The sequence below is a fragment of the Trachypithecus francoisi genome, unplaced genomic scaffold, assembly GCF_009764315.1.
Source record: "Trachypithecus francoisi isolate TF-2019V2 unplaced genomic scaffold, Tfra_2.0 Lachesis_group3, whole genome shotgun sequence".
Lineage (NCBI taxonomy): Eukaryota > Metazoa > Chordata > Mammalia > Primates > Cercopithecidae > Trachypithecus > Trachypithecus francoisi.
This window is the reverse complement of record NW_022681468.1, coordinates 136,319,166-136,333,733: the sequence shown is the minus strand read 5'-3', so window position 1 is coordinate 136,333,733 and position 14,568 is coordinate 136,319,166. Positions and strand designations below refer to the sequence as shown.

General features: G+C 38.1%; 1 protein-coding gene across 6 annotated transcripts in view; it reads right to left on the bottom strand.

Moving 5' to 3' along the window:
• The window catches only part of WDR72 (WD repeat domain 72), a 244,968-nt gene that overhangs the window by 170,365 nt on the left and 60,035 nt on the right, over positions 1-14,568 (bottom strand). For all 6 annotated transcript variants that reach the window (XM_033190066.1, XM_033190064.1, XM_033190068.1 and 3 more), the window contains 2 exons: positions 11,518-11,738; positions 9,178-9,373 (listed from right to left, as the gene is read on the bottom strand). In XM_033190066.1, coding sequence (XP_033045957.1) covers positions 9,178-9,373; positions 11,518-11,738 — 417 coding nt within the window. The remainder of the gene's footprint in view (positions 1-9,177; positions 9,374-11,517; positions 11,739-14,568) is intronic.

Below are 14,568 nucleotides of genomic sequence, written 5' to 3'. Positions count from 1 at the left end.
ATTTTCCCCATTTTGGCTAATATTCTTTGTTTTCCACTTTTTAAATTATAAGTACCCTAGTGAATATGAAATGGCATTTCATTATAATTTTGATTTGCATTTCCCTGAAGAATAATGATGTTGATAACCTTTATAGGGTCTCATTCTGCCACCCAGGCTGGAGCATGGTGGCATGATTACAGCTCACTACAGCCTCAACCTGCCCAGCTCGAGTGATCCTCCTACCTCGACCTCCAGAATAGCTGGGACTACTGGCACATACCACTGTGCCTGGCTAATTTTTTAAATTTTTTGTAGAGATGGATCTCACCATGATGCCCAATCTTGTCTCAAACTCCTGGACTCAAGTGATCCTCCCACCTTAGCCTCCCAAAGTGCTGAAATTATAGGCATGAACCACCTTGACCAACCCTATGTCCTTTGCAGAATTGAGTGACTTGTCTTTTGTTGCTGTGCCATAAGAGTTCCTTATATATTCTGGGTATTAGACCATTAACAGATGTTTAATTTGCAAATTACTTTTCCCATTCTGTAGACTGTCTTTTCACATTCCTGATAATGACCTTTGATACACAAAAGTTTTTAAGTTTTGTAAACTTCATCTATTTTTTTCTTTCATTGCTCAGGTTTCTTTTTTATTACAGCAAACATGATAGATAGATAGATAGATAGATAGATAGATAGATAGATAGATATTTAACAAAAATAAAGCCAGTATTCCACATACAATAACTTCATACATCTTTTCTGCAAACATTGTGTGTTAAGTATCTTCATTATTACCACGAAGAAACTAGGTCTCTGATCAAGTTAGGGATTTGCCAAAGACTGCACATGTTAATAGTGGAAAAATCTTGTCTTTGAACACTAGGCAATAGTATTATTTTGACAGATTAAAGGTGAATAATTAATCACATGGCATTACTTGTGCTCATGGAAGCTAAATGTTTTTTCATTCAATAAATATTTGTTGAGTTCTTCCTATGTGTCAGGTGCCATATCAGCTTCTAGAAATAGAACAGTGAACAATACAGGCAGAATTCTTGCCCTCAAGATGTTTTCAGATTAGTGAGAAAGACAGATGTTATCCCCAGAAGTGTAAGTATGAGAGGGGAAGTGCATTGTGCTATGGGAACAAGTCATAAATCTCCCCACAGGAAAACTTATCAGTACATTTGGATACTTTAGTATATTCCATTTGCCACATTCTTATATGTTGTTTTATATTTTTAAAAATTGTGGCCGGGCGCGGTGGCTCAAGCCTGTAATCCCAGCACTTTGGGAGGCCGAGACGGGCGAATCACGAGGTCAGGAGTTCGAGACCATCCTGGCTAACACGGTGAAACCCCGTCTCTACTAAAAAAAAATACAAAAAAGCTAGCCGGGCGAGGTGGCTGGCGCCTGTAGTCCCAGCTACTCGGGAGGCTGAGGCAGGAGAATGGCGTAAACCCGGGAGGCGGAGCTTGCAGTGAGCTGAGATCCGGCCACTGCACTCCAGGCCGGGCGACAGAGCGAGACTCCGTCTCAAAAAAAAAAAAAAAAAAAAAAAAAAATTGTTTCAGAGGTACAAGTTTTCCCTGATTACACTGAAAGCTCTTTAAGGAGGGAAACCATATGTGATAATTCCAGTGTCCTTCACAGTGGTATGCATTACACCAGAACAGGAAATAATTATTGAGCACAACTAGAATGGAGAGAAGGAGCTAAGGAGTCAGGAATAATGAATCCTTAATACACACTAGTACTGTAATTCATGAAGGATTTATAATAAATAATAGTTAATGTTTATTCAGCCCTCACTGCCATTAAGAGACGGTGTTTTGAGGAGTTCAAACTTGATTTATGTAATATAGAATAAAAAGAGTAGAACAAGAATTCAAACCCAGGCAAGCTGACTCCCAGGGCTCATGTACATAACTCCTCTGGACATTGTCACCTACTTAAGAAATCAATTTTGACAACTGTGTAAATATCTCATAGCTAAACTGCAAAGTTCATATACAAAAGCATGTGCATACGCATGCAAACATGCACATGTACAATATTGCATGAATCAAAATCACAAATTGCAGTAAAACTGTGATAACTAGGGCAAAGGAGACAGAAATAAAGATTCAAAAAATGGTCAGTAAACTAAAAATATATGTTGAGTAATAACATCAGTAATTATTATAGTAAAGAAGAAAGAGGTCTGGAAAAGGTGATACAGGAAAAATCCCACCCTATACTTTAATGTATCCTATTTTTCTTTTCTAAAACCAATCATCCCAAGAGGGTTCCATCTGTAATCTACCACAACAAAATAACGTGGCTTCGAGAAAATGACATACTAGAGAGACTATTACCTGCAGGATGCGGCATACCCCAAACCTACCTTTAACATACCTATAATGAAAATCGTATACTGGTTATGCTGAAAAGACTGTCAACACAACATAACCTTGCCCTGATATCTACAAAGTGGTGACCTTGAGGAGAAAACCAAGCAATATTGTTTCTCAGAATGGTATAGTTGGTCACTAGTGTAAATTTTAATGTTATTTTATATGTATGGGAATACTAGATGTTGTATACCATAAAAGAAGGTGACCAAGTAAAACCTGTGAACTGGCAAATTACTTCTCCATGTAGTAAACTTGTATGATATTTTGGTGTGGCAAAGTAGGAATTTAACCACACAATTCTAGTCTACTGAGGCAAACATGGCTATATTTCTGAAAAACTGTGTCTTGCATGTATTCTACATACCCCTCACTGTAAACTATTAAAGCAAACTCAAATCTATAGGACAAGATTAAACACTGAATATTTTTTTTAAAACATGAGCTATTAGCTATTGGTTGACAAAACTCATTTCTTTATACTTTTATCTTTTTTCTTTTAAAAACTTTTTAAATTTAGTTATTTCTAAGCCTATGCACTTTGAAAACATGGAAGAACAAATGCTCCACTTCGCAGTATTGTGGATTGAATAATTTTCCAGCTAACTACTACTAATTCTAATAAGAAAAAGAAATTAAAAGATGGAAGTTTTGACTTCCTGCTGGCAAGGCAAAAAAAGAAAGAAAATTTAACACCTGTGGTGAAAATAACTCTGAAACGTATCTTCTTCCTTACTTCCTTAATTTCTTATGAATAGGTTTTGTTTCAATGCTCTGCATAAAAAATGTGTTTTTTTTTGTTTTTTTTTTTGAGACGGAGTCTCGCTCTGTCGCCCGGGCTGGAGTGCAGTGGCCGGATCTCAGCTCACTGGAAGCTCCGCCTCCCGGGTTTACGCCATTCTCCTGCCTCAGCCTCCCGAGTAGCTGGGACTACAGGCGCCCGCTACCTCGCCCGGCTAGTTTTTTGTATTTTTTAGTAGAGACGGGGTTTCACCGTGTTAGCCAGGATGGTCTCGATCTCCTGACCTCGTGATCCGCCCGTCTCGGCCTCCCAAAGTGCTGGGATTACAGGCTTGAGCCACCGCGCCCGGCCAAAATGTTTGTTTTAAAACTTGGAGTGTATTTTCCCACAGAAACCATGTCATAATCAGAGGCTGGGTGTTCATGCCATGCTACAGTCATGAGGCTTTCTGTTCAGTGTTACACAGTCCACATTACCTGAGCAGGAACTGGAAGAAATGAACAAAAATAGAGTCCCCTGGACCCTGATTTCTACCTACTAATTGGTCAAATACTTCCGTCCCCGAAACCCAAGCCCCAAGCTGCTTCTGAGATGTCCTTAGGTCCGGAATCCACCATGGATATAATACTTTTAAATATTCTTCCTGGAGCCCAGCAGTACCTGGGAAGAAGCCAGCCCAGTCCTCCAACAGGAGTCACGGGATGTGGACTGGCAGCTTCCCATGGTCTGTGCAGAGATCTGTCGGAGCTTGCTGAATAGGGGGAGCAATTTCAGCATTTTTATATTTTGGCACATATCTTCCTATGAGCACAAGAAAGACAGCCCTGAGCAGTGATACACAGCTTTTGCTTCTCCTCCCTTCCCATCAGCTGTCGCTTCTGCTATCAGAGTGCCCGCCACAAACAGCCTCCCCACTTGTAATTTGCTGCGGCTAATCTGTCATCTGAGAAATCAGATGACCAGAGCCGTTAGAACTACGTGTAAATTTAGAGTCAAGCTCTGAAAGACAGCCAGAGACCCTCTCCTTTAGGAGATCTTGCAGCAGGTTTCCTGGCAGCCATCTCCTTTCTTTGCAAAGCTGTTCTTATCTAATTCCCTGCTTGACAGTCTCAAAAGGTGACCTCCATCTGCAAGAGAGCTTCCTATTGCACGATAAGTGAAGAACACACCAGAATGGAAGAAGGAGACATATAATCTAGTGCCTGTGCCAACACCTACCCTGGGGATATTCAAACTCACAAAACTTCTCTGTGTTCCATTTCCTCACTGGTAAAATGGGTATAACTATGCCTGTCCTGCTTACAGTGAGGTCTAATGGATTAAACATTTTCTGCTGCTGTAAGAATGAGTTATTATGAAATCAATGTCTTTAAAAAAAAACAACCATCATTCTCAGGGGTCTGTAAACTATAAATGCATGCCAAATCCAGCCTGCTGCCTGTTGTTGTAAGTAAAATTTGATTTTACTTATGTAGTGTCTATGGTTTCACTTATGCGACAACAGGAGAGTTCAGTAGTTGCAACAAAGATCTATGGACCACAAAGCAGAAAACATCTACTAACCAGCCCACTACAGAAAAAAAGTGTTTCTGATCCATCGTAAGATATTTTTTAAAAGTATTATTTTTAAGCAAACAAGATTTCATTGTCCCCCCCCCCACACACACACAATGCAATTACTTAATATGGCATATTTCCCAACATAGCTTGTACACTTAACAGAAGACCTTCAGTAGAAAGTTATATTAATAACGCATAAGAAATTCATTAGACAAATTATCTGCTATGTAAATCCACTACGGTGAAAAGAGTAGTACTCAGAATTATTTTAAATTCAATTCTTAAAATAATAATTAGCCCAGAGCTAAGATTTATTTCTGGTATGTAATTTAGGGAAAATAAAATCAGTAATACATTATTACCCCTATTGTGTCTCACAGCAATGAGGGCGACCAAGTCGCCCAGAGTTGTCAGTGCCAAATATACTGTGGGAGCTCAAATATTAATCAAAATGACATCTGCAATATTTTCCTTTCCTAATCAGGCCTAAACATCGTGGGACATCCGGCAAATCAATAAGCAAAACTAGATGCCCTCATCACTCCTAACCTGGCAGCACTACATTTTTAGCCAGAGGACGAGGGCCCTCAGTGTCACACAAACATTTCTTTACCTCAGTTGTTTGCCACTTCCAAGAGATGAGTGTGCCCACCTATGATCCCAAAATTTACCCTATCATCCATCTCACTATGCCACCTATCACAGAAAGAAACACCCCTTATCAGTCCAAGATAAAATAGGCACAGTGGTACATGACTCTAGAATATGCTTGTGTATTCTGCCGGAGAGACTCATAAGTAAAGTGAGAATAGGCTGTTATAAAGTATTTGTGAAAAACGGAAGAGACCTCACATCCTGTCCTCTATAACCAAGGAAGGTAGCACAGGGACTTACGCTATACCCCATACTTCCCAAGCTCCCACCAAGGCAGACTTTTGATAAGTTGAGAATTAATTATTTTTGGCTTCAAGCCCCTTTTCCTGCCTTTTCTTTCTAGTCTCCTTTCCTCAAAACTCTTATCCCACTAACACCTCCTATTTTCTCTCTGTGGGCTCTGGAATTGCTCTAGTGCTGAAAGAGCTGATAAATACCTTTATGTCAATTTATTCCTCTTTCACGTAGTTAGAGGAGCAGAGTGCTGGAGAAATGAAAGTAGGAATAGGTCTGTTCACGTGGAACTAAGTGTGAACCCTATGGAGAGAATAGCAAAACTAAAAGGCCAAGGCCCAGGAAAAATTGACTGGAACACGAAATACACAGACCTTCACTTCAGGAGGTGAGACATGCCCCGTGAACTCCAAAACCCTAAGGAAGACTTGAAGCAGAAAGCTAAGAACCTGCTTACAATTGGGCAGCCAGGATCTAAGAGCCACAACTGGCCAATGTTAAGGTGAACATTCATACTCAATCTACTGAGGCAAGAGCATTTGGATTAATTAGTTCACTCATTCATTCATCATTCGTGTGCCAGGCACATCCATGAGCTAGTATATTCCATACCTTCAAATAGCTCTTTTCAGCCTGTTTTGGCTTTAGTTGGTATTTTCCCCCTAGCTTTATGAAAATTTAAATGGAAACACTTCCTGATTTCAGACTATTCAACCTTTATAAGTAGATAATAAAACAGAAATCAAGGACAGTAAACATGATGGAAGCATCTTAGCCAGCTGAAATCTGACTTGGAAAAGAAAACATAATTCACTACATTGTAACCAAAATTAAAATTGCAGAGATTAAAGGCAAAACACAACAAAGGCAACACCAGACACAAGAATAAAGGAACAACATAAACTTATTCAAAAGAAATGAATGTGATATAGAAAGTTGGGCCACTAGCCACCTTCACAGGGTGTTGTGAGGCTCAAATGAGGTGGTCAATGGGATGGTGCTTTAAGAAGCGAAGAGGCTCGTCACAAATGTGAAGGTCTGGGTAGAAACACTAATCCTATCATCACCAATCACAACCTCATCTTAAGATGAGTTGAGATTGTTTTTAAACTATTAATACAGATAACCAAAAGAAGAACAACTTATATTCTATAGGTTACTTTGGCACTAAACCTATGCATATTGTTTGATATGGAAATTCTAATATAAACTTTTTATAGAAAACAGTATAAATAACCAACTATAGGAGATTCCTCAATTAAAGCCTAGTATGTCCATAATGACAACTCTATCGATTATTGTCCATGTGACAACCCACTCCATCCTTTCCTACCCTCTGTGTCCTTCCTTCTTTGTGCACAGGGAGGCTGATGCCTAGAACTGAATGCCCTTCCCCTCTCTCTTCCAGTGGATTAAATTAATGGAGGTGACTGCAGAAGAAGAAAGAATTTCTTCCAACCCTCCCCTGTCTATGTGAGTCCTGCATCTCTGGCAGGAGCTGCTTCTTTTCTATGACTTCATGGGGTGACCACTCCTCCTCAGCTTCAACTCTCACTGGGTCCCAGCAACAATGTTTTCTCCTCTTTTTGCTTCAGTCCTAGAGGTGGCCAGAGCTTCCTGATGCTGCCAGTGCCTGGGTGCTGGGGACCCTCACCATCCGTTCCTTGTCTGGTCCCTAATACCTGCCCACACCTCTATAAATAGTCCTTTCATTCAAGTCTCTTCATTTGACCCATCTGGGTTGACTTCAGTTTCCTGCCAGGACTGTGACTGAAATAAAATATAGACTAAAATACAGTAAATATCTATTTATTGACATAGAAAAATGTCTGACAGAAAGTAGATCAAAATATTAATAGCACTTATTAATTAGTAGGATAGGATTATTTGTTTTTCTTTATATCTGTTTTTCAAATGTTCTTCAAAATTTGGTTATATATTTGAGGGAGTACATAAGAGAAATAACAAAATTAAAATACAGAATGAGAATAAATATAATCTCAAGAAGTACTAACGGTTTGGCTTTGCTTTACTTCCCACTCTGCCAAAAAACACATAAACAAAAAGTTACATAGCCTGAGGGTGTCCCGATGGGAAAAGGGGACCATGAACACTCGGGAGTGCCCAGATATTTATTTATTCTTGCTGGATTCTATCACCCATGAAAAAAAGTTTAGCTACCAAGTGTTCACAATTGAAAATGCAATTGGGCACATTAATAAGCATATGTGATTAACAGGATTTATTTTACAAGCACAAGTCAAGACTTCGCTGCATTTGTTGATAATAACAATAGTCAACCATTACTAAGGGCTAACCACCTGCAGGTACTGTTTACAAGCATTGTAGGTATTAGCTCATTTAATCCTGACAGGAAGGCAGTATTATTATCCCATTTCACAGATGAGGAGATTGACCAGCAAAGAAGCAATGTAATATGATCCGAGGTCCTATTAACAGGCTCTGGAGGCAAGCCCAGGCTTTAGGGCCTATTTTATCTATTATACTTAACTGTATTGCTCAAATCAAGAATTCCAAAACTCTCCTAATTTTGTGTATATCATGCAAAGAACAAGCAAGATCCTCAAACTGGTTCACCACTTATTAGTTGTACAGTCTTGTACATTTATGTATCACATCTGCAAATTCCTCATCAATAAAATAGTGAATAATACTTCTCCAACCTACCTCAGAAGTTGAGAGACTCTAAGGGGAAAATGAGCAGGAAAGCCCATCAAAGCTATAAAACAATTTACAAATGTAAGGCAGTATTAGGTTGCACCCGCTAAACACTAGTACATTAGTTATCATCACTTACACACAACAGTCAAATGCAAAGAAAATAGCAATTATTTTGGTGAAGTATGGCTCTAAACTATAATATTATAAACTATCCCAGTCTGTTAATAACACCCAACATAAAACCACCACTGATTAATCAATAAAAATCATGCTATAGATTCAGTGAAATGTACTCTCAAACGAACTCCCCTGACTCACGTTCATTAATTACCTCACCTTATTTGATATATTCCAGCATTTTCTGGAATGTATTACTCTCAATCTTCAGTTATGTAGTAGTTTTTTTTTTCAATTTTAAAGTTCAAACTCTACATTCTCTATGATATGATATCAAAAGTTCAATTGAGCCACTCAGTTTTCAGTTTTCCTGACTCAACTTTTTGGAGTTTTATAATTAATTATATTCCATTATTACTGATCATCAATTAGCTCAAAATGTTGCTGAGATGGTGAGCATGCTGAAGAAAGCAGAATTTAATGATAATTTGAGACCAGTAGGACACTAAATTTCTCTCTTGTTAATAATTAAAGTAGATAACTTATGTTTTTATTTATAGCTTCCAGAAATATCCGGCTCATTCCTGTGCACTGCCCTGTCAGCTAATCATCAGTTTGTCAGGATCTGACTTAGGCCGCTGTGTTTTATTTTGCACACATGCCTTTAACTGAAGCCATTAAATGCAACCCAAACAAAGGTTAAAGCGAGTGAGGTCATCACCGCATCTTCTCTGAAATTTTCCATCTGGTCAAATGCTTGTACATCATAAATATATAAAGAATGAAAGGGGTAAAATTTCAATTTACCTGTTTCAATTTCCCAAATATAGACTGAGTCATCTGCACATCCAACAATTAAAAAATTCTCAACCGGGTGCCATTTTATCATCCTCACAGGAAAAAAGTGCTTCCGGGCATGCAGGAGGCAACTCTTTCCCTCAAGGTGAAGGAGAGCCACGGAATGGTCACTGCACACACAGCAAATTATCTGCTCACCCCTTAGCTGTGAAAAAACAACATGCTTATGTAAGTAAACAGTCAAATGCTTTCTTTATGAGTAAGTCAGATTTTTTCCTCCCAGTAACATAAAAGAGTTTTGTTAAAGCCCCATTTACAAAAAGAACATTTCCGCTTTCTACAGCACCTTTCCATGTAACCCTCTACAGGGGAGCTTTAAACACTGAGTAGAGTCTAAGCTCAACAACTTCTCAGGAAGGTCACAAGATGAATCCAGGACAGATCTACTTATGAGATAAATGAAGGACTTGACCATCACTCAGCAAATTCAGGCAGTGAGGCAGACATCGGAAATAACGCAGAATAAAATAAACCCCAGAACTAATTTGTTGCCACAAAAAGAAGCTATTTGTAGACACAAGCTTAGGCCCAAGGGTATCATGAGCTGATATTTTCCACTTAAAGCCTCAAAATGTGATTTGGTGCTGTTCCCAGAACTATACAGATTCTAATCCAAACAGGAAACTCAGTGTAGACACAATCTAAAAGAGGTAAGCATTAGATAGCTCGAACTGAATGTATAGCCTCAAAGACATAAGGACCAAAAATAGGCTCCCAGGACAATAATCCTTAAGATACTTTTTTAAAAGTCAGCATGTGGTTACCTTGAACAGGTTAGGGCAATTACGATCCAAGGTGGATTCTCATGATCAAGCCAGAATTTTGGCTGTTTTGTTTAAAGCATAAGTTTGGAGACCTTGAGACACCCATTACTCATCATTAACCTCTCTGGAGGCGGGTATGAGGGGAGTACTGGGATACATGTTTTCTTTCCTAATTCTTTATTAAGTGGACTCCAGAAATCGTAAGGAAAAAAAAATCACAAAATGGCAGGTGTGATAGATCTGGAGCCTAGACTTGCCGAATGAATCATATGTCATTTTTCCCTAACCATTCTATCTGCTGGAGAACCTGCCCATCCCACAGCTTCTAGAGCAGGCAGTCCAACGTGCTCCAGGAAACTTACATACATACACACACAGACCATGTGAACACAAATCTTATGGTTAGGAATAGACTATCGAGAAACCATGTTTATAAGCCAATTAACTGACTTAAAAAATCATTTTACCTGTGTTACCATGTCCTTTTACGACAGAGGAAACGCAAAAGTTGTTTGTTCATGTTTTTTTTTAAAGTCAACTTTATAAAAGCTGAATTTAAGTTGACATTTCATAAGAAAATTCTACCTAAGGCGATTTCATTTTGCCCCTGACAAGGTAGATGCTCACAAACTTATTAAAGCTCATTCTCTGTTAAATAAATGAATAAGCAAATAAAAACCCATTTAAGAAGAAAATGTGCTGCATGCAATAGCTGACACCTGTAATGCCAGCACTTTGGGAGGCAGAGGTGGGAAGATTCCTTGCATCCAGGAGTTGGAGACCAGCCTGAGCAACAAAGCAAGATCCTGTCTCTACAAAAACAAAAATAAAAAACAGTAGCTGGACTTCATGCCTGTAGTCTCACCTACTTGGGAGGCTGAGGCAGGAGGATCCCTGGAGCCCAGGAGGTTGAGGCTGCAGTGAGCCATGATCACGCCACTGTACTCCAGCTTGGGTGACAAAATGAGATGCTGTCACACACACACACACACACGACAAATGTAACTATTTATCAATATTATTATAAAAAGAAATTCTTGACAAGGTCTTGCTTTGTTGCCCAGGCTGGCATGATTTCAGCTCACCACAAAATGGAAGTTATTGAAGGCAAAAGTTAATTTCTAATTTATAGATTCCTATATTGTTTGGCTTGCTTTTGCCTTGAGTATCTACTTTTATTTTTAAAAGATAATTCCATTAAAAATGAAGACACAGAACTAGAGGAAAAAAAATAGATGTAAGTACTTGAAGAGAAAGAATTAAGTAGCTGTTGTAAAGCTAAGCATTGACTAAATCTTTGCTTTACAGCCAAATTATCTGTATAATGTAAGTTACAATAATACTACAATTCATATAGAAAGATTAGAAATAAATATATATAAATCATCCAGTTGTATTATAAGTACATAGAACTCTTATTTTTCTTTTCTTTGGAAATATGGGTCATTTTTACTTGTCTTATTAAGTATTCTATAATGTTATATAATTTTCAAATTTAGGTGTTATATTTTACTCTTTGTCTTACTTTAAACTTCTCTGGTGACATCAAAAGACTTGTTACTGCACCAGCTTCCAAAAAGAATTTATGCAAAATTTCTTCAGTAAAGATATCCCACAAGATGACGCATGAATCTAGGTCCCCAGACAACATCCAACTTTGGTCTAATTTCGAAGAGAGACCATGTGGGTAAAGTAATGAAGTGACACTTTGGTGGTGGCCTTTAAGAACTTTATGAGACGGAGAATCTGAAAAACAATGAAACACCAAATAATACAGATGTTATTTTTGTTCAGAAAATCGTCCCAAGATTCTCTTTTATAAAATTTTAACATAAGGAAATTACACATAATTAAAGCATGCACTTGGCTAAGAAAACTAGTGAACACCCTTAGATCATCTTGAAAAGCAAGTGCCTCACCAGAAGCCAGAGTACGCTTTTGATGAAGCACTACAGTTAGTTGTTCAAAGTCTATTAATTCTAGGCCAGGCATGGTGGCTCATGCCTATAATATCAGCACTTTGGGAGGCTGAGATGGGCAGATCGCTTGAGGTCAGGGGTTCAAGACCAGCCTGGTCAACATCGTGAAACCCCATCTCTACTAAAAATACAAAAATTAGCTGGATATAGTGGCTCGCACCTACAGACCCAGCTACTCGTGAGTCTGAAGCAGGAGAATCACTTGAACCTGGAAGGTGGAGGTTGCAGTGAGCTGAGATCATGCCACTGTACTCCAGCCTGGGAAACAGAGCAAGACTGTCAAAAAAAAAAAAAAAGAAAGAAAGAAAGAAAAAAAAGTCTATTAATTCTTAAGGACATTAGTAAATTACCAATTCCAGTGTCATGGAATAGTAAACACTGTTCCAAAAGAGTGAACACTTCATACATTTGCCTCCACAAAAATAAGTTCCGAATATTATTTATTTTCATTCTTTTTTCTTTTTTCTTCTTTTTTAGAGACAGGGTCTCGCTGTTGACCAGGCTGGAGTGTAGTGGTACAATCGTGGCACCATAAGACAAAACTTCTATTCCTCAAACTCCCTGGGCTCGGGTGATCCTTCCACCTCAGCCTCCCTATAGCTGGGACCACAGGTGAGCACCACCATGCCCAGGTAATTTTTGTATTTTTTGCAGGGACAGGGTGTCACCATGATGCTCAAACTGATCTCAAACTCCTGGCCTCGAGGGATCCACTCGCCTCAGCCTTCCAAAGTGCTGGGATTACAGGCCGTAGCCCATAATTCTTTAAATTAGAATGACTAAGTCTAGTATACAAGAAAAGAAAAGTTTCAGGAAATTTTTTTGCTTTGAAAGATGTTAGAGATTACCTAATTCTACCTCTTGGCTTTACAGATAATGCATCTGAGGCTCAGAGAGGTTAAGTGACTTGCATCCAAGTGTGAAAAAGCAAAGTAAAATGTTTAAGAGTACAGCATTGCTGTTAAATGAATCTGTCTTTTTTTCCCTGGGTCTATCACCTACTAGATATGTCACCCTAGCTAGTTGCCTTTTCCCTCTTAACCACAGATGTTACATCTGAAAATTTAGGATAATAATAGTCCTTACTTCAGACAAGACTGTTGTGTGGAATAAATAAGATAATGTCTATAATTTTGTAGCACTCTGCTTGGCACTCGGTAGTCATATGGGCATTTCAAATCACAGCTGTATGAGAGCACAGGACTACTGACACACTACTACTGTGCAAGGGGGTTACTCTTCCCACCAGCCACACTGCTTCTTCCTTCATCACTAGCTAAACTCCCCCAAATTGGAAAGAACCATAAACCACAAACTCTCTTTATTCACACTAAAAATAAACCTCAAAGAATTATTATTATACTTCAGAAACTTCTATTCCATCAGGCATATCCTTACTTTGTATCTCCTAAAAAACCAGGATGAATGTTCATTGAGCTGCTACAAGTTAAATGTGACTTTTTCTCGCTTTCTGGATATTAGGATAAATCAGCCTGGATAAAAACTGCTAGGTCTTCGCTTTTTCACTAACTTTTAACAGCAGCCATTTAGCTGTATACCAGTACATCACCTCTGTTTGGTTCATTGCCATTTACTCCTCCACTTCAGTCAATCACTGAAGCACAAGTCAGTAGCATTTAGTAAGTGGCCAAAGTAAGCTGAGAACAATAGTAGGCAATATAAGAAGTTTTTTTTAATTGAGATTTAGTCCTTACCCTTAAGGACCTTATGCTCTAATACGATTTATATAATAATAATAAAATAGTATACAGTTTTTTTCTACACATCCTAAATCTCAATCACCTCCTATATTTCCTTCCCTTACACAAGACAATGTAACAGGCATTTGTTGTTGTAATGCACAAATGCAGAAAGATGTATAAGAACACATGTATATTTCATTCACAAAGAAATACAGATTAAAACAGGAAGATACTATTTTTCTCCTGATTAGCAAAGACTAAAAAGTTTAATAGAACACAAAGTTGGTAGATAAAGTTTGGGGCAAAAAGGCATTTTATAGGCTATTAGTGAAAATGCATGCATATTGATGAAAGTTCTTTACAGAATATTTTACATATATTTTCAAAATTAAAAATGCAAACCAATGTTGATCTGGTAATTCTACTCTTAGGAATTAATATACAGATATACTCATATGTATGTACAATGATAATCAATTCTGCATTGTCCATAGTAGCTAAAAACTAGAAAACCTACACACCAATAGGCAATTAAAGTTTGATTATTACTAATTATTTAAAGTCAGCTCGTAAAGTATGAACTCCAAAATATTTTTAGATTTGTTTAAGGACATTCTAGTAAAGCGTATAGAATACACTTTTATTTGTGCAATATAATTAAAAGACTGAATATTGTTATGCTGATATGTGTGTGTATACACGTAGAAAATTTCAAGAAGAGTATCAACCGTTATTAGCAGTTGCCTTTGGAGAAAGGAACTGGAAGATCAAGTAAGGAGAAAAACTCATTTCGTATTGTATAACCTTCTGCCTGAGTTTTTTTTTTTTTTTTTTTAATGGAGTGGAGTCTTGCCCTATTGCCCAGGCTGGACTGCAGTGGCGCCATCTTGGCTC